At 37.1% G+C, this 24913-nt stretch overlaps 1 protein-coding gene across 1 annotated transcript in view; it reads right to left on the bottom strand.

Annotated features, from left to right (window-relative positions):
- LOC150076249 (plexin-B-like) overlaps window positions 1-24913 on the bottom strand; it is a 705969-nt gene that overhangs the window by 117566 nt on the left and 563490 nt on the right. The window contains exon 26 of the mRNA XM_090387297.1: window positions 14155-14229. Within this exon, the coding sequence (XP_090243423.1) occupies window positions 14155-14229 (75 nt within the window). The remainder of the gene's footprint in view (window positions 1-14154; window positions 14230-24913) is intronic.

The raw sequence follows: 24913 nt of genomic DNA, 5'->3' as shown, positions 1-24913 counted from the left end.
TTAGTACTACTCTAGTGTGTAGTGAATATCCACCATTACCATTCACAGAAAGGCATGCAGAACCCTTTTGGAAACACAAATTAATGAGATGGCAAGGATGACTTCCTCTTAAACCTGGGGGTGGTGGTGCCAAAAATGTAGCAAAAGTGGTGGCAGGTTGACCAAACTTTCTTTTTAATTTTGGAAAATGTTTTGAATTTTCTGAATTCTGCTTGAACATTGCCAATATTTCATCTTTTCTTAATAGATTGCAACACTTACTGTATGTACTTTAAAAATTTTAAAACATGCTGTGTTTTTAACCTTTTACTTTCAAAGAAACAAACAAAACAAATTAAGTATGCTGAAAATTGCAAAAAAACATTTTATACATAAAACAGCTCTTATTCTCTTCCATTTTCTAGTTTAAAAGACTATTAAGTGTGCAAATTCAAACATGCACGTGCACATAAATATTATTTAAGGATATATTTGATACTATTAGTTACTTCAGTTTCATTTCAAAATTTATTTAAAATTTGTTGCACTTTACAGTGCACAAAATTTTAAACTATGTATCCTGCTTCCTGCAGTGTAGTGACCATCTTGAGAATATTAGGTTTCATGTTATTGTCTTCATTACGTGAAAAGAGTAGTAAATCTTTCAAAAACTAGGGTAAGTTGGTAAATGTTTATTAAACCAGTGGGAGAAAGAAAACAGGTAACCTTAAACTAAACAAAAGCACCAATGCTTGTCCAGTACCATGCTTTTTCAGTTGTCTTTTTCAAGTAAAAAGACAAATGAAAAGATAGTAGCAAATCAGGTTCTCACAAACAATTTCTGTACAAAAAACATTAAAAAAATCATTTCAGAAACTAGCCGAGTGGTCAGGAGCGGGAGTGCAGTAGCACACGCTCTTTGAGTAGACTGGGGTTCAAGCCCCTGAATGCTGAATATGGTCGATCTGCCAACCCGCACTGGACAAGCGTGGTAGATTATAGTCCATTTCCCTCAGCATGAATTGTTGAGGAGGCTTCCATCCTGCAGTGGGTTGATAAGTTTGATTATGCTTAAGAAGGCAGGAAAATTTTCCGATTTTTAATCATTGATTAATAACTAATGCGGGAGCACAATTTGTGAGGATCAATCTGTCAGGTGACCTGCCACAACCACTGGGTTACTACTTTTGCTACTACAAATTTCAAGCCTACCATAATAGGGGCATTATCACTCTGGGCCAGACAATTTTTTTTAAAAGAATCCAAAAAGCTTTCTGATTGTCAGAAAATGCCTAATTTGTACCCTGCAGAGCCTCCTTCTAGGGATGGCACTGAGAACATGTTTTCAATTTGATTTTTATTTTATTTTTTTTTTTATTAAAAAAGGTCACCACACTACAATGGGATATAGCTTGGAATCACTTTTGCTATATGTAGCAAATGAAAAATGGCCCATTTTTTTGAGTCATCATTAATTTAATTAACCTAGATGTCTTCTAGTTTAATCTAGTCTTACTCTGCATTAAAAAAATGCAAGTTTTTTTTAATGCAGAGTAAGCAGTATGCACAGTGAGATCAGATGTCAACATGACCTCCAACAGAGATATATGTGATCTTATGTAGAAATCAATGTTATTGAAGATGAGCACAGGAGAGTAAACTCTGTTTTGTAATAAGACAGCACTGAGTTTTAGAATTGAAATTGACTAAGTTTTTTTTTACCGCACTGTAAAATTACAAGGAGATCGATATTTAAGAAATAAATTATCGCTTCTTTCTCGATCTGTACAATTTCACTAACAATGCCTGTTTTTTTTTGTTCTTTCACAACTGCATATTTTTTATTTCACTATCAGGAAACATTTTTGAACACCAAGCCAGCTCAGAGGAAGGTTATGTTCTGTAACAAAAGATGCAAACAAAAACCTTTGGCATCATCATTGTGAAATACTACATTTATTTTTGAATTTCTTTCTATGTACTACACACTGCCTTTATACTCATTTGGTTGCAAATGTCTGATTACATCATGTTTACCACTGCTTGAAATTGGAAAATTTCAACTACATACAAAAGGCAAACATGCTATGTTTTTTCAGATTTTACAATACATCGAAAATCCTGCGTATATGTCTTCTGAAATTTTATGTCACACAAGCATTTCATTGAAGGATTCCTTGTTATTTAGCTTTACACCACACAACTGTGAACTAGCCAGAGAACACTTTACCTCACATTTCTATTTTGCAATGTAGACTAGCACATGTGATGGCCAATTCATTAATGAAAATAAGCAGAAATTTGATTATTGTTTTTAAAAAATTACAATTTTAATACAAAAAAAAATAGTGTTACTATTTTTTTTGAAAAGGAAAAGACAAAGAAAAACTGACTTTCTGGAAAAAAGAAATTTTTTTGCTGGCAACTACACTGGTGTTCAAAGAAAAGTGCATCACCCTTTAAAATTGTAATAGTCATCCGAATAATGTAAGTATATGGCAGTATTTCTTATAAATTGCATCAAATAAGATTGACATAATACTGCATCAGCTGTTACTTTCAGCTATATAAGCACGCTCTGCAAGAGTTGCAGTCATTCCTTGCTTGTATGGCAAGGTACGTGCAGTTGACGCCACAAAGAAAGAGTGCTGTTGTTGCTTTATGCGAGGAAGGATGTTCTTCCCATTATATTGCTTATAGAGTATCTTGTAATCAGTTGACAGTGAGTAGATTTCATTCCAAACTCAAGAATACTGGTTCTGCTGATAGGAAAAAAGGAACCAGATGCTGCAAATGAGTCTCTACGCCAAAACAGAACCATTTTGAAGCACTTATGCCTTAAAAACCGTAAAGTTTCTTCATCCGTCTGAGCTGAAAAGAGAATGGGAAGAATACAGGAGTGGTAGCAAGTGCAGTAACAGTCAGAAGATGCCTCTTCAAAAATGAACTTGTAGCCCATCATCCAAAGAAGAAGCTCCTCCTCACACAAAAATTGATAAAGGTCCGATTAATTTGGTGTAAGGAGCATGTCAAATGGACCCCCGAGAAGTGGAAGTCAGTTATTTTCTCGGATGAGAAGAAATTCAACCTGAATGGCTCTCTAATGGGAGACAAATGATTTGCTGTAGATGTGGTGAAAAGTGAAGAATACCATCCAGACTGTATGGTGTCTACAGTAAATTTCCCTACCAGCCAAATGATCGGGGTGTATTTCATATCACAGAGTAAGTCACCTGCAGTTTATAAAAGGTTCCGTAAATGCCAATGGATACCTAGCTATATTGGAAGGCAAATTACTGCCAACCATTAGAGACCATTTCAACCTGCCGAGTAACTGCATCTTTCAGGACGACTCTGCTCCTTGTCATCGGGTGAAAAGTGTAAGTAGGCACTTCTTAGTTACTTTAGCTTCGTTTCTGCATTAGATGTTCGACAGTAATGTGTTTACATTTGTTACAGGTGAAAAAATGGTTGGAAGAATGGTCCATTACAACTCTTAGCTGGCCAGGAAACAGCCCGGACCTGAATCCTATAGAGAACTATTGACATCGTGTGGAATCTGCAGTTGCCAGAAAGAAACCAAACACCCATTGTGAACTTCAGGAAGCCATAATTCATGTTTGGAACCACAAACATGGAGTTAATGGAGGCACTGGTTAAAGAAGCACTGCAGGATCATTTAGACAAGACTTCAGTTATAGCTCAGACACAGCATGGTTTTGTTAAGGGGAAGTCTTGCCTGACCAACTTGATTGGATACTATGATGCAGTCACAAAAGAACTGGATGCAGGGAATAACTTTGATATTATATACTTGGATCTTAGAAAGGCTTTTGATACTGTTGCACATGGAAGACTGCTACACAAATTGGAGCAGTGTGACATTGGAGGCAAATTGCTGCTATGGATAAAGGGGTGGTTGAGAGGGAGAAGACAGAGAGTGGTAATCAATGGACACTGCTCATCGTGGACTAATGTTATTAGTGGAGTCCCTCAGGGCTCAGTGTTGGGTCCATTATTGTTTTCTGTATTTATAAATGATATTGATGATGGTATATGAAGCTTAATGTCCAAGTTTACAGATGATACAAAGGTTGGCAGGGTTGTCAAGGACACTACTGACACTATGCTGCTGCAACAGGATCTGGAAAGGTTGAGCAGATGGGCTGAGAGGTGGCAAATGAAGTTTAACATTGACAAATGTAAAGTACTACACATGGGAAAAAGCAACCCCAGAGCAACGTATCAACTCTGTGGTACTACACTGACAGTGGTAGAGAATGAAAGGGACTTGGGGGTGATTGTGCAGGCAGATATGAAGTTCTCTGAGCAGTGCAGACGGGCTGCAAGAGTAGCTCATGGAGTATTGTCAATGATATACAGGAATTTTTTCAGCAGGGATAAGGAGGTGATTATTCCATTGTATAAGGCAATGGTCAGGCCACACCTAGAGTACTGTATACAGGTCTGGAGGCCTCAAGAAGGATGTAGAGCTGCTGGAACGAGTACAGAGAAGGGCAACAAGATTAGTGAATGGAACAAAGGGGTGCTCTTACGAAGAAAGGCTTAAGTTTTGCAAATTACAGTGTCTGGAGACTAGGCACCAGCGAGGTGATCTGATAGAGGTGTATAAAGCCTTGAATGGTTTAAGCATGCTCAATGCTGATGGGATTCTTCCTCTAGCTCAGAAAAATCACCTGAGAGGGCATAAATTCAAATTGAGGAAAGACAGATGTAGGATAGACGTGCGGAAATTTGCCTTTAGCCAGCGGGTGGTTGGTTGGTGGAACAGACTGCCATCCCTTGTGGTGGAGGTTGATAGCCTAAATAAGATTAAGGCTCAGCTGGACAGGTATTTTGAACGAACAGAGGGGTGAAGTGGAAGTGGGTTTTTTTTTTTTTTTGGCTGATGCTGCATAAGCTTGCTTTCTTGCATCAAATGCCTCTACTAATGCTAATGCTAAACTATCAGTTGATTATTTTCAGAAATTGATCTTGTCAATGCCGGATGGTGTGCTGCTGTCATCAGGGCCAGAGGCAGTTCAACTGGCGCTTCTGTAGCCAGGTGGGAAGGAGCAGCAGTGCGTAGCACACGCTTCTTGATTAGACTGGGGTTCGAGCCCGTCACCACCAAATACGGAGGATGCGGAAAGGTCAGGTAATGACCACCGCATATCCCGGAGCAATATGGCCTTAGTTGCTAATGCTCCTAAAAACCAAATAACAAACAAACAACAGCAGTTCAACTAAATATCAGTTTGCACCTGGTGAACTTTTCATTTTGTTTTCCATTTAAAATAATAAACTGAAGCAAACTGAGGGCTTCTGATAACATTTCAGCCATAATTGTCATGTTTACCAAAACATGTTGTATAAAGGTTGCAAATGCTCATTTTGGAATATTTTGAGAGCACCTGTCAAATATTACTTAGCTTTGCCTTAACTATTAATAAATATCTTTTGTTTATATTTCTATTTGTGATGCTAGTCATTAATGTAACATACCATCATCAAAAAGGGTTAGAAATGCAAAATTCCTAGGTGATGCACTTTCTTTGAACCCCAGTGTATGTTATGATGGTGAGAAAGAGAAGGGGTAAAATTGTGCAAGTTTCCATCATCAATCTGGAAAGTTGGCAGCTATGAAAGAAAAGTACTGTTGAGAACAAAAAATAGTGCCCATTTTTTTTTTTTTTTTTTGTAATGTAGAAGGAAGCAATATTTGTGATCAAAATGGAAATGTCAATTTGTGTTGTGTTATGTTAAAAACTTTCATTGCTGGCTTTTCTGACAACTTTTTTGACCTAGTATTGAAACACAACAACAGGATTGATTCAATCTGGATTGGAAAGGGCAGAAACATATTTGGGCTTCCTGTCACTATGGGTGAATTAATTAGGCTTCTCTGAAGGTTTCTTGACAAAAATACAGTTTTTCTTCTGTCAAATTGAAGAAAAGTTCTAAAAGTAGGGAGGTTCCCCCTCCAAGTGAAAAAAATCTTAGTTTTGCTTTTCTACTCTGGTTTCTTTCAAATTTTAGATCTAGTAATACCTGACTTTATGAAGAGATGGAGTTCAAATGCATCCATTGATACATTTGAACTCCACTAATAACATTAGTCCACGATGAGCAGTGTCCATTGATTACCACTCTGTCTTCTCCCACTCAACCATCCCTTTATCCATAGCAGCAATTTGCCTCCAATGTCACACTGCTCCAATTTGTGCAGCAGTCTTCCATGTGCAACAGTATCAAAAGCCTTTCTAAGATCCAAATATATGATATCAAAGTTATTCCTTGCATCCAGTTCCTTTGTGACCAAATCATAGTATCCAATCAAATTGGTCAGGCAAGACTTTCCTTTAACAAAACCATGCTGTGTCCGAGCAATAACTAAAAAGTCTTGTCTAGATGATCCTGCAGTGCTTCTTTAACCAGTGCCTCCATTCATTTTCCTGGAACAGAAGATAAACTAAAAGGTCTATAATTACTTGTGTTGTCCTTTGTGAATTGGTGTCACATTTGCACATCTCCAGTCATGAGTACCTCCCCTGAGTCCAAAGAAGCTCTCAAAATTATGGCTAAGGGTTTGCTTACTTCCTTTGCTGCATCCTTTAATATAACTGGATAGATTCTGTCCACCCCGGGTGCCTTTTTTATGTTTATCTTCAACAATTTCTCCTCCAGTTCCTTTCAGTTATTAGAAAATCGTCCAGCTCACTGCTAGAGTTTAAGTAACCTCTGGCATTCCCCTTCCTGAATAACTCCTCATGGGTGAATGTAGATGCAAAACACTCATTTAGTTTGTTAGCCACCTGAGCAGGAGCATCAACAGTTGAACCATCAATATCCAGTGGACCAATCTGATTCATCACTTTCCTTCTAGACTTTACGTAGGTAAAGAACTCTTTGTTGTTTTTCTTTGCATCTTTTGCCAAGGATTTCTCATAATCTGCCTTTGCCTGCCTAATCTCCTCTGTGACTTGGTTACAGACCAGCATATATCTATCATAGGCTTCCATGTCACCCATTAATTTATATGTATCCCATGCATTTTTCTCCTCTGTCACATGTCTCATTAGTTCATCTGATATCCATTTAGGCCTAAACCTTGAGCAATATTTCTTAGTTGGCATGTAAAGCCTAGTAGCTTCCAAGATAAATTCTTTGAATGCCTCCCATTTTGAATTTGCTGTTGGTAACATCATCAGTTGGTCCCACCGTATTGAATTTAAATAATGTCTCAGACTGCCATAGTCACCTTTACGAAAGCAAAAACCCTTCCTTTACCCACGATGATAGTTACCTCTTTGAGTAAATCCTACTTTAGCACACTGTGATCACTGCCACATAGCGGTTCCTTTATCTGCAGATTCTTAATGCATGAAGAATCACTACTGATAATTAGATCAAGAGTATTACTCCCTCTAGTTGCCTCCCGAACATGCTGATGTAGAAAACAACCATCTAATAAATTGCAGTCAATATCTGGGAAATTAAAATCCCCCATTATAAGACTCTCTGATTTACTGGCCCACTCTATTTCCCTGTACAGTTCCTTATTATACTCATGAGTCATTAGGTCTATAACACACTCCTACTCTCAATTTTGATCTCCCAATGCTTATGTCACACCAAACAGACTCGACACTGCACTGTCCAGCGATGTCAACTGGCTTCACTTCCTTGGATTTTGTGTTTCTTAACTAATAGTATAACCCCTCCTCCCTTCCTATCTTGTATATCCTTCCTGTACACATTGTACTCACCAAATTCCAGTTCTGCATTTCTTATATCTGTGTGACACCACATCTCTGATATCCCAACAATATCTACCTTTGATGTTCTGAGCAATACCTCAAATTCATCAAATTTATTTACCAAACTCCCAGCATTGGTATACATGCAAGTATACATGCACCTGTTCCTATTCTTAGCTACCCTAACACAAGCCATGTGTTTACTTGTAGTGCAGTGACTCCCAGCAGGCTCTGAAATACCCTGCATCTTGTTTTCCAGGCTGCTGCTGATTCCAATAGAAGCAGTGCAAGAATCACTTTCACCTCGGCCAGTGGCTACTGTTAATCTATTAGTCCTTGTATCCCCCCAAGTTAGCAGTTTTCCGCCTAACACTGCCTCGATAGCATCAGCAAATATTCTTGCACCCTTTCTATTTAAGTGTATCCCATCCCTGTAGAGCAGTCTCTCCTGTTAACAAGTACAGACCAGGCTGAAAAAAATTCTATCCCTTGAGCTTTGCACAGTCTTTCCAGGGCCGAATTGATCGACAAGGCTCTCATCATATATTCCCTCCTATCGTGTCTGGTAGAATTGCAAACACTTTCAAATTCAACCTTAATTCACGGCTTTTTTCAACAGTGAAAAAAAATTGTTAAGTAATTCTGCCGCTCTCCTACTCTTAATATCATTAGTGCCAATGTGCACAACAATATCACCCTTTGTGCCCTTAAAAGATGATATCTGCTCTACGTCGTCATCAGCCTTTGCCCCTGGCAGACATACCCTGGTCCTGTTCCACATAGCATGTTCCACGTTTCCCTGACAATAGAGTCACCAACAATAACTAGTTCCTTTGGGACCAGTGCATTCTGCTTTTGGGGTTGCCACTGTGTTGCATGATGATCAAGTGCAAGCTCTGGCATTGATGTGGGCAGCCGAGAGCTTGATGGGGCCCTCAATTTAGATCCTTCGAGGGCATCCATCCTGTCCTTCAAGCTCTCAAATAGGCCCACAACAACGCTGAGTTGTCGCCTGATTTCCTTACACTCCTTACATCGTGCACACACACAGAGACATCCCCCCTGGCAATATCATGTCCTGTACCTGATTGCTCCACAAACATCAAGCAAACGGTGCATTTTAAAAGGCTGCAATTCAGAGGGCAACTGTTCCCCTCAATTCACCCCTGAGCCACACCACTCCATTTAGCTTGAGCCTTTTGTTTTCCTGCTCTTGTCTGAGTCATGATTCCGATTCAATTTCAGTACAAAATTATAACCCTAAACTTGTATCCAATGCAGTTGTAACACTATATATCTATATATATTTTTTAAGTGTCAAGTATTATCTTCGAGTTTCTTTATATAAGTTCCGTATCAAGTTATGTATTAATTAATTATGTTACGTTCGTAAAATCTAAGTCATATGTATTTAATTAAAAGTACAACAAGATTAATAAATTTACTGATTAATTGATAATATTATATATTATACTATACTAAGCTAATGCTATCTAGTTCGGGATATAACGTTGTATCGTATAACAATGGCGGCAAGTTACGAACGGTAAATCTACGGACACTTAAATATTAACTTCCAAAATCTCGCTGTTTCAATTCAGAATAAATCAAGGATCTTGCCTAAGTCTATAAGCTACTTACAGAAAATAATTTAATATAACAATTGCTCAATAAAGCGGCTAACTATAGCTAAAAAACTTCCGGTTCGCCGGCTCTGCAAAATTTGTAAAACACGTGGATTGGATACCCTTTCCGATACTAAGTAATAACCTACAAAATTCTAATCTACGTTAAAATTTAAACTAAGTATCGTAACTAGGAATATAGAGCTACTCTAGAAAATAAGTTAATATGCCAATTCAAGCCAATTTAAGTTAATAAAACAGAAAAATCTTCTCTATGTTCCTCAGCCATAAAAAATTCACCTGCACAAGGCTATTCTTGTTCTCAACTCCCCAATTTTATTTCCATTTACTTCAGCGGTTCTAACTTGTTTTGTAGATTTGGTAGTTTCTCTGGTTGGTGGTATCGTAATGTGTGTTATTGCCTGATCAGGTTTTTGTTTTGGTTCAATAAGCAGAGAACGTGCCCAGTCTGACATGGATTTTTTTGGTGGGTGGGATCGTTACATCTGTCTGTGTTTCTATTGTCCTATAAGTTTGCATTACCTATGCATACGTTGGTCTATTTGCTCATTGTGATTGTATTATTTTTTTTGCTTTTTGGTATATTTCTGTATTCTTTTTTCACTCTTCCATTCTTCACATTCTTTTGAGTAGTCATTATGTTCTCTTCTGCAGTTTGGGCATCTTGAATTCTGTGCTGTACAGTCATGTTGTGTGTGTGTGTGTGTGTGTGCTCTCGTGACCCACATTTTGCATAGATAGAAAAGGCCTCTGCATACTGCTTGAGAGTGTCCGTATTTCTGACACTTAAAGCATCAGACAGGGTTTGGAATATATGGTCTCAGTGGGCAGTTTAGATATCTAGCTTTTACTGTTTTTGGAGAGTTGAAAGCTAGAATTATATTCCTTGTTGAGATAATTTCTCCTTCTCTTTTAATTGTTATTCTTTTCACTTAAAAAACTCCTTGGTTCTTGGTCTTCTTTTATTTCATTTTCGGGAACATTGAGGAGATCCCAATTACTCCTTTCGAGGTATTCAGGGTGGAATGAGGCATAACTGTTATTGGAATTTCTCCAATATTATATGCTCTGCTTGTTTTTGATTTGTCATCTCTACTAGAAGATCTCCTGATTTTAGTCTTCTGACTGTTTTAGGGAAACTAGCTATGCTTTCAAGGGTTTTTTGAATTCTTGAAAAGCAACAAACTTCTGATGGGTTGTTCATTTTTAGAATGAATAACAAAAACAGTGGTGTGACTAGAGGAAGAGCCTCTGTCCTTTGTTGCTTAGCTGTACATTAATCTATTTGATCTAGTTTTCTGCTAGTTTGAGTATCAGAAACATGGTCTGTTTGCCATGTTTGCTCCTTTTTGCCCTTGGCAAAAGGACTTTTCTGCCAAGGTTTCTGGCCCCACCATGGAAAGGCAGGAGCAGTGCAGCTAGGAGGCCAAGCAGTTGAAGGGTTAGTTGGTTAGTGGAAACTAGAAATATATAAAAAAGGTAAAGAAAGGTGAGTTTCCTTTCTGCATTTTAACTTGTAGTTTTTCAAGTATAGAACTGTTTTAAATAAAATTGTTGAGAGAAAGACAGGAACTTAAAAATAACTTTAATCATTTGTCAAGAGCACCCTATAAGTCATAGTAATATCACTTGGCCTTGAAAAATGCTTGGCATCTGGGGCCGAACAAAGATGTAAACTATTCTGGCTTCACCTTACATAATATGATCAGAAATTTATATTATTTATTGATCATCACACAAATACCCTTTCTTATTCAATTTTTTTCTAATTTATTTACTAACCATTTCATCTCTCACACAATATTTTTGATAACTTCTCAGAAATTTTTAAATTATGTTAATCAGCTCTTTAATTCCTGTAAACCAGCAATAATTAAAACCAAGCTCCTAACTTGAGCTATCTATACAGATAACTGTCTTCTACTTTCAGAGAGATTTAATCCCCACAACAACTACTAACTTTCCATAATACATTTATACCTTGGTAACATACAGTGCCGACCGGGCTAGCCAGGTGGGTAAAGTGCCTGCCTGGCAACCCAAAGGTCGTGGGTTCGAATCCCGCCTCAGGCTTGGATCAAAGTACTGCAAAAACCTTGGGAGGTGCATTATGGCCACAGAAGCCGATGCGCCAACTACCGGAAAAAAAAAAAAAAAGTAACATACAGTCATTTTTTTTAAAACATATATATGCTGAGACTGCTACTTTTATAAAAAAAACAGCAAGCTCCAGAATGCACCACCTGATCCCTCTCCATTTGTGCTAGATCCTATACATTTATACCTTGGTAACATACAGTGCCGACCGGGCTATCCAAGTGGGTAAAGTGCCTGCCTGGCAACCCATAGGTCGCGGGTTTGAATCCCGCCTCAGGCTTGGATCAAAGTACTGCAAAAACCTTGGGAGGTGCATTATGGCCACAGAAGCCGATGCGCCAACTACTGGAAAAAAAAAAAAAAAGTAACATACAGTCATTTTTTTTAAAACATATATATGCTGAGACTGCTACTTTTATAAAAAAACAGCAAGTTCCAGAATGCACCACCTGATCCCTCTCCATTTGTGCTAGATCCTGCATTTATACCTTGGTAACATACAGTGCCGACCGGGCTAGCCAGGTGGGTAAAGTGCCTGCCTGGCAACCCATAGGTCGCGGGTTTGAATCCCGCCTCAGGCTTGGATCAAAGTACTGCAAAAACCTTGGGAGGTGCATTATGGCCACAGAAGCCGATGCGCCAACTACTGGAAAAAAAAAAAAAAAAAAGTAACATACAGTCATTTTTTTTAAAACATATATATGCTGAGACTGCTACTTTTATAAAAAAAAACAGCAAGTTCCAGAATGCACCACCTGATCCCTCTCCATTTGTGCTAGATCCTGCCCCCCCCCAACCCTGCTTTCCTTAAGCTGTCAGTACACATATGAAAACATGAAATTGTGGAACATGCGGTATACATAAATGTATTTACCATTAAGCTAGAAAGCTATAAATTACAAAATAGATAAATAGAATAGGAAGGGAGGATAGGTATTAACAAAGAAATAAATAATGAGTAGGAAGAGGTAGGCTTTAACAAGGAAACAAGCAGGAAGGGTTAGGTATTAACACAGAAATAAGCAACAGTGTATTTTGAGAGGCTTTTTTTTAAAAAAAAAGTCAATAAATATTAAACTTAAGTGCCTGCAACAGACACTAAAAATAAATAAATAAAAATAATAAAAAATTAACTATAATCAAACTCAAATGAAATGAATGCTTGCTGCAAATCATTTTCAATTACTGTAAGTACTTTAAAATGATTTGCAGTATTTGAAAATGATTCAAGTACCTGTTTTATGTAATTGAAAAGTATTCAAACCATATGTGGGTAAGTTTTATCCAGGCACTAAGCAAACATATTTAAACTTTTTTCAAGAAATTCCCTGGGTATTTTATATTTGAAAACGTTCTTGAAGGTTCTGAAAAGTGGGAAAGGCTGTGCCTTCATGTTTTTTGCAGATGTATTTTTTCAAGATTAATGGTCAATTTTTACTCCAGCATGTGTGTTCCTGGATTAATTATTTAAATTTAATTTGTTAGAGGTTTAGTTAAAAAACCCAGTGAATTACTATCATCATAATAAATATTAACATTGGTATCTCTTATAAACATGCAATTTAATTTCTGAACAACACAATATGTTTACTCAAAAAATGAAACTAGTGTAGTATATTCTCTCTAATGGAATGGAATCTATTGGAATAGCCTGGAATGCTAGTGTAGTATGTTCTCTCACAAAAACAGCCCTGGATGCTGTTATCACTGACTATTAATATGCAAGGAATGACCAAAGGTTTTTGGATTAATTATAGCCATATTACCATAGGTAAAACAAATTCATCCATTAGATCATAGCAGAATCATTTGCCATTTATTTCAAAACTATTTGTCATTCAGAAGTGATGGACAACTTGTAGTATTTTTTTCTCTGACACTAGTATTTTTCCAAAAATTACTGATTTTATAAAATAACACATCTAAATCAAGTTCTGCTTTAAACTAGGCTAAACTGCCACAGAAACCTGTGACTTGCTAAAACTTACTTTTAGAAGAAAACAATGGGCAGAACTATGAGTCATTTTCAAAGTTCAAAAGTAAAGTGGAATGCCTTCCTTGACAATTTTGAATGTTTAAGACATCCATCCTTAACCAAAATGGATGCAAATAATATAATGAATGATATGAATTAACTTGTTCATGCAATCCAGTGTATCACTGTCTGTGATTTATAATGCAGTGAGGATCTCACTCACATATCTGGCTAGTTTACTTTTAAGTGTTATACATTGTTGCAAGAGAGCAGCTGCACCAAAATTTTCCTGACATGTGAATTTCATCCTGGCTTAAGGATTGGAGAGGATATCACATTGGATTAAGCCCTGGCTTAATCCAATGTGATATCCTCTAGGAATGGGGAAAGGAAGAAGTGCATCATACAAAATCAGGAATGAATGAATATAATTGTTCCTATCAATATTCCTTGAAAATATGCTGCGAGCAGGTCATAGTGGCGATGAACAAGCTTCTTTCGAAAATTCCTCAGTTGAATGTCAGTTCAACTAAGGAAATGATGTAAACGCAGGAGTGAATAAGATATGCTATTAATTCAATACACCTGTTCTAGATTAATGAATCCAGAGTATATTGAATTGGTTACATGAATGTAATCAGTCTCTTAGAAATCTGGATAAAATAAAATGATTGCAATAATGATGCAGGAAACTTACCTGCGGAGCATAAGTTGAGGATGCTTGGTTCCTACTGTCTTTTCTATTAACCTTAGAAGAAGAGTTTTTAGCACCCTAAAAAATAAATTCATTCCATTGATTCCTTTCATAATTTGTAACTTACAAGAGGAACAGAATTTTGGGCAGGGCTAATATCAATAAAAATATATATAATTGTAATATCTTAATAAGACTGTATTTATTTTAAAACTGAGTAGACATGCAAAAAAACACAGTAAAAAATGCACATTACACAATTTAAAAAATTATACTAACTACCTTTGTCACTAGAGAAACCAAATAAAATACTAGAAAATTTCTTAGCCATAGTAACCTGCAGCCAGTAAATTAAAGGTACAAATTTCATGTAAATTTAGCATTTAGTAGAGGCATATGATGCAAGCAAGCAAGCTTATACAGCATTAACAAAAAAAAAAAACTTCCCATTGATTTGCTCAAAACATTTGTCTAGTTCTTCCTTGACTTTTGCTAAGGAAAGGCATAAATTATTTCTGATAAGAACAGTCAAATGATGAGTTAGAATTTGTGCATTTTCTACAGTAAAAGTTCATTCGAATTGACTTTTTTATACTTGTTGTTGTTGTTATGGGGGTTTGATGGCTCATAAGCTACTTTGGCTATAATGCACCTATTCATTTATTATAAAAAGAAATGGAAAAGTTTCATAAATTCAGAATTGATTAAAAAGTCCAGTTTTCTTTAAGTTGAAAAGTTTGGAAATATTTGCATTGTCTCCAGTGAGATTCTCTAAAGTTATTGGTTTACCAAGATTAACCAATGATAGCAGGGTTGAAGTTCTGTCTTGTTTATAGTAAGAGCACTCAATGAGAATGTGTTTAATACTCAGATTTATATTACAAAGTGGACACTGTGGCGGGTCATCCCCTGTGAGTAAATAAAGGTGGGTCAGTTAAGTATGACATATTCTTGCCTTTGAAAGGACTACTTCTTCTCATCTTGATGTGCAGACACTGGAGCGCCAAATTTTGGATCATGTTTAAATTGAAAGAGTTTATTATTAATTTGAGAGTGCCATATTGCTGTCCATTCTGACAGGCATGCAGCCTGAATGGTTAATGCATAGCCTGATGGCGGAACAGGGATATTAGTTAAGTCTAAGGTAGTTGGATTTTTTGCAGCTTTATCAGCCAGTTCATTGCCCAAAATTCTAGAATGAGCTGGAATCCAGCAGAAGGTGACCAGTTGATGGTGTTCTTCAATTTGTAGTAATATATTTCTTATTTCGTCTAGAACAGGGTGAACTGTATCTGAGGAGTTACATAAAACCATGATTGAGCTGAGGGAATCAGTGTAAATAACAGATTTTAAAGCACAGTCAGAAGAGAGATTTTGTAAAGCTAGTTTATTTGCATATAATTCAGCTGAGAAGATACTGAATTCAGATGGCAGGGATGCTGAAATAACAGTATTTGGAAACACTGCAGCCACTCCAACGTTTGAATTAGATTTAGAGCCATCTGTATAAATTGGAGAAAAGTCAATGTATCTTTGAGTGCGAGCTTCATGAAGTTGTTTGATATCTGATGTTTGTAAAATGTTCTTTCCCCATTGACAGAGGTAAGTGTCACAGGTCGGTATAGGAGATAGGAGGCGAAACCCATGGTGGTTGAGTACAAGTTGTTACCTGTTGTACGGATTGGATGGAAACATGCCAAATTTGCATCAGTTCAAGAAGGTGAAGACCAGCTGGCTTTACTATGCTAGGTTTATTTCTGAAAAGTGGATTGAACAGGTATGACTGAATCAGATGAGTGGCACAACTTTGTACCTTTACAGCATACTTCAATAACAGTGTTTTCCTATGTAAAGTTAGTGGGGGCTCGTGGGAATCAATGTAGAGACTATGTGCTGGTGATGTTCTGAAAGCACCAAGTGCAAGCCTCAAAGTACTGTGTTGAATTGGATCAAGCCAGCGCAAAGCATTCAATCTGGCTGAATCATAGATGGGAGCTCCATCTGATTAATGTCCGGTATAGTCGAAGCAAAGACGTACGATCTGCGCCCCATGTTTGGGAGGATATAGCTCTGAGTATATTTAACTTTTTTTTTTTTTTTGATAGGAAGTATGTACATTTTTAGTATGGTCTATAAAATTTAACTTGTTGTCAAGGGTTAATCCTAGAAATCTGATGTTATTAGTGACTGGGATGGAGACATTATAAATTTGAAGTTCAGGATTCAGATGAAGTTTGCGTTGTCTACAAAAATGGATAGCAACTGTTTTCTGCTGCGAGGGTCAATAGCCATTGAGGCTGGCCCACTGTTGTATTTTATTAAGTGATATCTGAAGCTGCTGTTCAATAGACCTCATGTTTTGGGAATGGTAGGAGATGGACAGGTCATCTGCATAAAAGTAGGTCTCAACTGTATTTGGAAGCTGTTTGGTTAAGTGATGGAATCTATTCTAAGAGCAAACAGAGTGGCACTCAGTATTGATCCCTGTGGAACTCCTTTCTATATGAACGTTGTGGAGAGGGCATGTTGGTACTGAACTTGAAACGATCTAGTACGTAGGAAGTTCTGAATAAATATAGGAAGGTTGCCCCGCATACCAAGAGAGTAAAGATCACTAAGTATGCCATGCAGCCAAGTGGCATCAAAAGCCTTCTCGATATCTATTGAAACCATTACAAGATGTTCACGTTTAACAAAGGCATTTCGAATGGCGAATTCAGCCTTGACCATGAGATCTAAGCATGACCTATTTTTATGAAAGCCATATTGGGTATGGCTCATTAGATGTTCTAACCCAATGATCCATATGAGTCTTCTGTGGACAATTTCTTCAAGGATTTTGCTCAGGCAGCTTGAGAAAGATATCAGTCTATAGCTATGGGGATTAGTTGGATCTTTCCCAGGCTTTAGGAATGCCAAAACAGTAGAGTTATTCCAAGAAGCTGGAAAAACATTTTCTAAAAATATACGATTGTAAAAAACCAGGAGCAGGTGCAAAGCTTTGTCATCAAGATGTTGTAGCATGACATAATAAATCCCATCTGGCCCAACAGCACCATTGTGGGCTGTTCTATTGGCATGCAAAAGTTCAGAGGTTTGTTATATGGAAGAAGCCGGGCAGTTTGAAAGTTAATGGCATGCTTTTCTCTAGTGTTTTTAATTTGTTGGAATGATGTAGAATAGGCTGATGCTGCTGAGATTTCAGCAAAAGTATTACCCAAAGCATTAGTAATATATAAAGAACTGAATGGGTCTTGCCCTTTCCAGGAAAGGATTGGAGAAGGTATGGTAGGAAACTTATCAGATAACTGTCTAATTTTTTTCCATATAATTTTGGGATCAGTGTTTCTGTTTAAGGTCAATGCAAAATGGTTCCAGGATTCTTTCTTGGCTTGCCTTTGTATAAAACGTGCTTTTGCCCTTAGCTTCTTAAAATTAATGAAGTTAGTTGTGGTTGGACATTGCTGAAATAAATTCTAGGCTTTAATTTTTGCTTTCTTTGCTTTTGTGCATTCCTCATTCCACCAGTAATTATAATGCTTGCGACCAGGGTGATTTGATAATAGTATTGTGTCCTTGGCCACTTTTAGAAGATGTGATGTAATCTGTTACATTATCAGTATTCTGGAGCTGGATTTTTTCCTTATCAAGAGAGATTTATGATCGAAATTTTGCCCAGTTTGCACGAACAAATTTCCATTTCCTGTGGAGTTTGTTTGAAGGAGTCTTTGATATTAAAAAATTGTATATGATTGGAAAGTGGTCATTGCCCATAGGATCATTTAAAACATACCACTCTATGGTCAGAACCAGTATTGGAGAACAAATTGAGAGAGAGAGATCTATTGCTGAGGTGTATCCAGTTGGGAGTTGTATGTGAGTGAGTGTGTGCACCAGTAATGAGTATGGTGAGGTTTTTTGACTCTAGAAAGCTTTCAACGAGTCGACCACATGTCTAGTTTAGGATCACCCCATAAGGGTTGGTGCACATTAAAATCCCCTAATATACAGAGAGGTGGAGGTATCTGTATGAAGAGATCTTCAAGATCTTTTAAACAGTAAGTATGGTTTGGTGGTAGGTATATTGAGACAAGTGTTATTGAAATATGGAGAGTTATATGAACAGCAGCAGCTTCTATTTCAGTTTGAAATATATTTGCTGTATTACGATCTCTTCAATAAAGGCAATAGTTCTTTGCCGAAGGAGAAATTTTTGAGGTTAGGTAAGTTTCCTGAAGACAAAGGGCAACTGGAGAATATCAGTTAATTAGATCATGGATATCATCTGTGTTGCAACAAAAGACTCTGCCATTGTAAAATACAAGGCATTATTTGTATTTAACTGATGGAGCTGCATCTGACTGCTTTTTGAAGGTTACTGCCTTATGACATTCCAATTTAGGTTTATCTTTTTTGGAGAAAACTGGCCGACCTGTGTCCATTTCTTCTTCTGTATGGATTTCTAGAAAGGGATCATCCTGTATGGATGTGCCATCTGTGTCCATGGTTGTGTCCTGAATATTTTCCCCTACATTTGCATTTGAACTATAAGATATGGTATCTATGACTGGAGTAGGAGATGCCGCTGGTATTGTCAGAGGAGTATTATTTGCCTGGTCAGAGAACTTGGATTGTTGCTTAGAAAGAACAATTCTAGCCCAATCAGAAATTGATTTGTTAGTGGGAACTGTTACATCAGTTTGAGTGGAGACTGTTTGATACTTTTTTACAGCATTGGCATAGGTCATATTTTTGGTTATAATAGGTGCAACTACTTTTCTCACTTCTTGGTAACCGATTTTCTTCTCAACCTTTACTATTTTACTGTATTTTACTATTTTCTTCTCGGTTTTCCACTTTTCACATGTCTTAGAATATGCAGGATGGTCACCTTTGCAATTTAGACAGGTCATTTTTGTAGCTGTACTGTTACTTTGTATGTGATCTGAGGGTCCATAATTGGGGCAGACAGGAACTCCTCTGCATAGAGTTTGTGAGTGGCCATACTTTTGTCATTTATAACATCTTAAAGGGTTTGGAATGTAAGGGCAGAATGCGGCAAAGTAAATAACCTGCATTTACAGAGGAGGGTAAGTTTAGTGTATTGAAGGTGACAATAATATTTTTGGTAGGTGTAAGTTATCTTTTTTAATCATTATTCGTCTTGCTTCAATTACGTGTTGTCCCTGCAGCTCTTGGGTTATTTCTTCTTCAGTGACGTTTAATAGGTCCCAACTGGATATTACACCCTTAGATGAATTTAGAGTTGTGTGAGGAGATATTTTAACTGGAATGCCAGCAAAGCTTGTAAGTTGTAACAGCTTCTCAGAATGTCTGTGGTTCGTGGTTTCTTCTAGTAAGTCTTCTGATTGCAGTCTCTTCACCATCTTGGGAGATCTTGCAATACCCTCCAAATGTTTTTGTATGACAAAGGGAGACAATTTATTCATGGGCTGACTAGTAAGTGAGTGGATGATTAAAAATGATGGGCAAGGTTACTTCATCCGATCAGTCTTTTGTCTCTTTGGATTATCGTTCTCAATATCCTGATGGTCTATGTTTGCCATGTTTGCTCCTTTTAGCCCTTGGCAAGAGGATTTATCTGCCAAGGTTTCCGGCCCCGCCACGGGGAGGCAGGAGCAGTGCCACTGGGAGGCCAAGCGGTTAAAGTGTTAGTTGGTTAGTGACCTAGAAATATGGATAAAGAAAGAAAGATGGGTTTCCTTTCTGTGTTCTAACTTTGGGCTTTTCAAGTATAGAAAAGTTTTAAAAATAAGACTTTAGAGAAATATAAGAACTTAAAAATAACTTTAATTGCCTTTGAATGCCTTTTATTTGCCTTTTATTTAATTGCCTTTTATGAATCACACAAATATCGCTTGGCCTCAAAATACGCTTGGCACCCGGGGCCTTTTATACTTGTTAGAATACATTTACTTCTTCATAAAAAGAAAGAAAAGTATGAATACTGAGAAATTTATCTGCTCCTTAGACCATTATAATTAATCCAAATCCTCTTAGGCACCAAACTTAAATGCATTTGTTCATTTTCATGTGATGGGAACAAATGTCTGTAATTTTCACCTGTAAGTTCAAATCAAGGGCTTCCAGAAAATTGTGTAAATTATATTAAACAGAACTTACAATTATATTATCTTATATGAAATATGAAAATACTCTAAATATAAAAAAGGATAGGGGAAAACCATAGCTGAATTTATTCTAGCATACATTGTTCAACAGTACTTCTCAATAGCACAAGGGTATCCTCTCTATAACAATTCATAATAGTTTTGACCAAACGTTAAATTTAATATCAGTAATGGCAAATGATACAAGAAAGCAAGCTTGTACAGCGTCAACCAAAAAAAGAAAAAAAAAAAAAACTAGTTTGTATAGTAATTCTTTGCATTTATTATGACTACTTCCTGAACTGGATGGAAGCCTCTTTGAATTTATTATGACTACTTCCAGAACTGGATGGAAGCCTCTTCCTACAATCAACTACATGCTGTTGAAGACAAATTTCTGGATATCTATCCTGCAACCATCCTTCCTCAATTTGAATTTATACTCCATCATGTGTATAGTCTGAGTGAGTGGAAGGATGTGAAAACAGAGTTTACAATTCATTCAATGCCTTGAACATCTCAATCAGATCTCTTCACAAGTGCCTAATTTCCAGATGCTGCAATTTTCAGAACTGAAGCCTTTTTAATAACAGCACTCTTTTGTTTTCCTCACTAATCTCATTGTTTCTGCACCTCTTCTAACAGATCCACATCCTTCCTAAAATGAGGCTTCCTGACATGTATACAGTACTCAAGGTATGGCCTAACCATTACCTTATACAACAAGATAATGATATCCTTATTCCTACTGGAAAAATTCCTGTACATTGTTGACAAAAACCCCACAAGCTGTAAGCCACAAGCTAGAAGCCCAGAGAACTTTGACTGCACAATTACCTCAAGTCTTTTTCATTCTTTGGCACACAGCTGTGTGCCGAAGAATGAAAAAGACAAGATACTGCTACTCGCATGCAGTATCTTGCATTTCTCAATATTAAACTTTAATTGCCACTTCTCAGCCCATCTGCCTAATTTTTCTAGATCTTGTTGTAGTAATATACTCTGATTACTGTCATTAACCAGCCTACCAACCTTTGTACCATCTGCCTGATATGCCTTCATCAGTACCATTAATAAATATAGAAAATAACAAGGGTAGATCATAGAGCCTTGGAGAACTCCACTAATATAACATTAGTTGAAGAAGAAGAGTGCTCATTGGTAATCATATTTTGTCTTCTCTAACTCAACTTTGAATTCTTTGCCAGAGACTTCTTGTAATCTGCTTTATCTTACCTACCTACTTTGTGACCTGATTACAGTCTAGTTTATATCTACTGCAGGCTTCTGTATCACATGATAATTTATGTACATCCCATGTGTGTTTTTTTTTTTATTTACCATGAGTCTCATCTAATGCATGAAGAGTCATTAGCGATAATCAGATCAAAAGTATTGCCTTCTCTCATTGGTTCTTTAACAAGCTAGTATAGTCATCCAATAAATCCACAGTAGTCTTGCAAATGTTTGAGTGGCCAACATCTGAAGGTTAAATCACTATCCCACTCTATTTGTCAGTACAGCTATTCACATTATACTCACAGTCATTAGGCCTCATTTTTGTTTTCCCACTGCTTACATCACACCAAACTGATTCAACATTGCGCTGACCACCCCATCCCAAATTGATGCTGTTTGTTTATGGGCTTTACGGCACAAGGCCATAATGTGCCTAACTATGGTGATGTTAAATACACAGTTTATGTATATAAATGTTGTTGAAGTTCACACTGCATTGTACAATTGTATCCATTTAAGGAATGAAAAAAATTTGGCCACATGTGGGGTAGCTGCCAGGAGGTCAGCAATACTGAAAGGAATGTTCGTCCTGGAAAAGAGGTAAACATAGCTTGTCAGTCACTATTGTATTTTGGGTTAGTTAAGTTAGCTGTTAGTTAAGCCGGGTAAAAAACCAAATGACCCAAGAGGGTATAGACCAATTTCGTTATTGGCCAATCTTGGCAAAGTTTTTGAAAGATTGTTATTTTTAAGATTGAACCAAGTCATGGATAAAAATGGTTTGACCCTGCCTTATCAGTATGGTTTCAAGAGAGGGCATTCTATGGAGGATGCCATTAATGATCTCATGAATTTTACCAACCAGGCAGAGGATAAGTATGTGTTAGCCATCTTTATAGATTTTACTGGAGCTTTTGACATGGTGTGGCATGAGAGTATTCTGTCTGCATTAAGGGGTATGCAATGTCCAGACTTATTGTATAGGACGATACAGAGTTATTTGTATTGTAGGAAAATTATACTGAAAGCTAAGCATCTACAGTTTAATAGGAATCTTTCGAGAGGGTGTCCTCAGGGGTCTGTATTGGGCCCACTTTTTTGGAACTTAGTACTTAATTTATGGCTAGAACAATCAATTGAAAATCTGCATAAGATTGCTTATGCAGATGATTTGGTTTTATGTATTACTGGTAAATCCAGGGCTGTGCTTGAAATAAGAGTGGCCCAGGTATTAGAAAGTCTAGTGTCGTGGGCTGAACTGCACAAACTATTGATATCTACAACTAAAAGTGTTATGATGCTTCTTAAGGGGAAACTAAATTATGCGCGACCGCCAAAGGCTTTAATTAAGGGGAGGCAGATTCCCCTAGTATCTGAGGTGAAATATCTAGGTATAAGAATTGATGATAGATTATTGTTTTTCCCACATTTAAATTACTTACACGAAAAAATTAAAAAATTTAGTGCAGCAATAATTCGATTAACACGGTCAGATTGGGGGTTGAAAAGGAAAGTTTTAAATTTATACTACAAGGCAGTCTTCTTACCCATAGTTGCGTACGGAGCATCAGTGTGGTACTTCAGAGTTACTAACGTTAAATTTAAACAGAAATTGTTATCGATTCAGCGCTCAATGCTTTATGTTATTTCTAATTTGTGCAGAACAGTCTCAACGAATGCTATGCAGGTTTTGGCCGGGCATTTGCCTCTAGACTTGTACATTGTGTATCGGGCCCTTTGTTATTACTTAAAAAAAGGCATTGTGGTTTCTTTCATGAATATCACATCTGATGTCACTATAGAGATAGCTAAAGCTAAGAAAAATGTTCTAACACAGTTGATTGGTATGTGGCAACAGAGATGGGATCTTAGTGCAACTGGGGAGGTGACTAGATTGTTTATTCCAACAGTTAAATTTACTTATGATCGTAATAACAAATGGTTTTTTCCTTCTATGGTAACATCGTTTATTTTAACTGGCCATGGCTCATTGAATTTTAAACTACATTACTTTGGTCTAGTCAGCTCTCCTTTATGCACTTGCGGTCAACCTGAGACTTGGAGTCATTTATTATATGATTGTAGTTTGTATGTTGAACATAGAGAAAGGCTAAAAGTGAAGATTGGTAATTTAGTTAGAGGCTGTGAAAGTGACCTTATTGCTAATCAGGATAAATTTCAAGCACTGCAAGAGTTCTATGTAACTGTTTTTCAACGGAGAAGACATTGGAATAATCTAATGATTACTAATTAAGATTTGGTTATATACATTTTGATTATTTGTGTGTGTGTTTTTTTTTTTTCCCTTTTAGTTTGTTTATACTGTGTGTGTGTGTATATATGTATTTTATTTATTTATTTATTTTTATTTTTTTTTTTTGCTGGCTCTCAGGTGTGGGCAGCCTGGGAGCGGGATTGCTGGCACCCACCGGTATAGCACTACTTCCGGTGGGTGCGGGATTTTTGTGCATGAGGCACTTAAAATAGAAGACCAGGCCCAGCACCAAGTGAATATGGGTGGCCATTAGGGTCTATTCGTCAACGGGGAGCGGCTGTGCAGGTGACAGCTTCTCCCTGATGGCGAAGAGACCTTCCATACAGGTCTATTTTGCAGAGGTTCTGCACAAAGTCAACTTAATCAGGTGGAGATAGATGGAAGTCTAGGTGCCACCTTAGACATAATAATAATAATATTGTATTTTGGGTAATTAATGAGTACATGTTGGACAGTGAGCTGGGTGTTGCAATTTGCACATAGTGGTGGATCAGTGCCTGCAAGAAGATAAAGATGCGTTAGGTCCAAATTGATGTGCTGTCTTAGATTTTATGTGCTTCTTAATTAAGAGCATAACTTCTCTCTATCCTTTCTGTACACGTTGTACTCTCTGCATTCAAATTCTACATCCCTTATTATTATTATTTATTATCATTAGCCATATGATGCAAGGAAGCCTGAGGCTAATGCTGCACCAGCAAAAAAAAAAAAATAAATAAATAAATAAAATAATTCTGAATTACCTGAGAGAGAGAGAGAGAGAGAGAGAGAGAGAGAAGTAGAAGGGAATCACCAAGAAAGAGAAGAATGATGATATCCAGCTCAGGACCCTGGGTGTGCCAAGCCCATACTCACCAGACGTGAGCCCCTTGTCTCTGATATCCCTAAAATGCTGGCATTTGATGACTTAACTAGTATACTTCAAATTCATCAAATTTATTTACTATGCTCCTAACATTAATGTACATGCTAGTATACATGCAATGTTTTTTCATTCTCAGTAACTTTAATACAGTACATATATTTGCTTGTTCTGTGAGGAATCCCCAGCAGGCCTTGAAATCTGCTACACATTTTCCAGGCTGCTGCATGTTCCAATAGAAGCAATACAAAAATC

This window comes from Mastigoproctus giganteus, chromosome 13 (assembly GCF_048544385.1).
Source record: "Mastigoproctus giganteus isolate SK-2022 chromosome 13, ASM4854438v1, whole genome shotgun sequence".
Taxonomy (NCBI): Eukaryota; Metazoa; Arthropoda; class Arachnida; order Uropygi; family Thelyphonidae; genus Mastigoproctus; species Mastigoproctus giganteus.
Note: the sequence above shows the minus strand (reverse complement) of the source record. Positions and strands in the feature narration are given on the sequence as shown.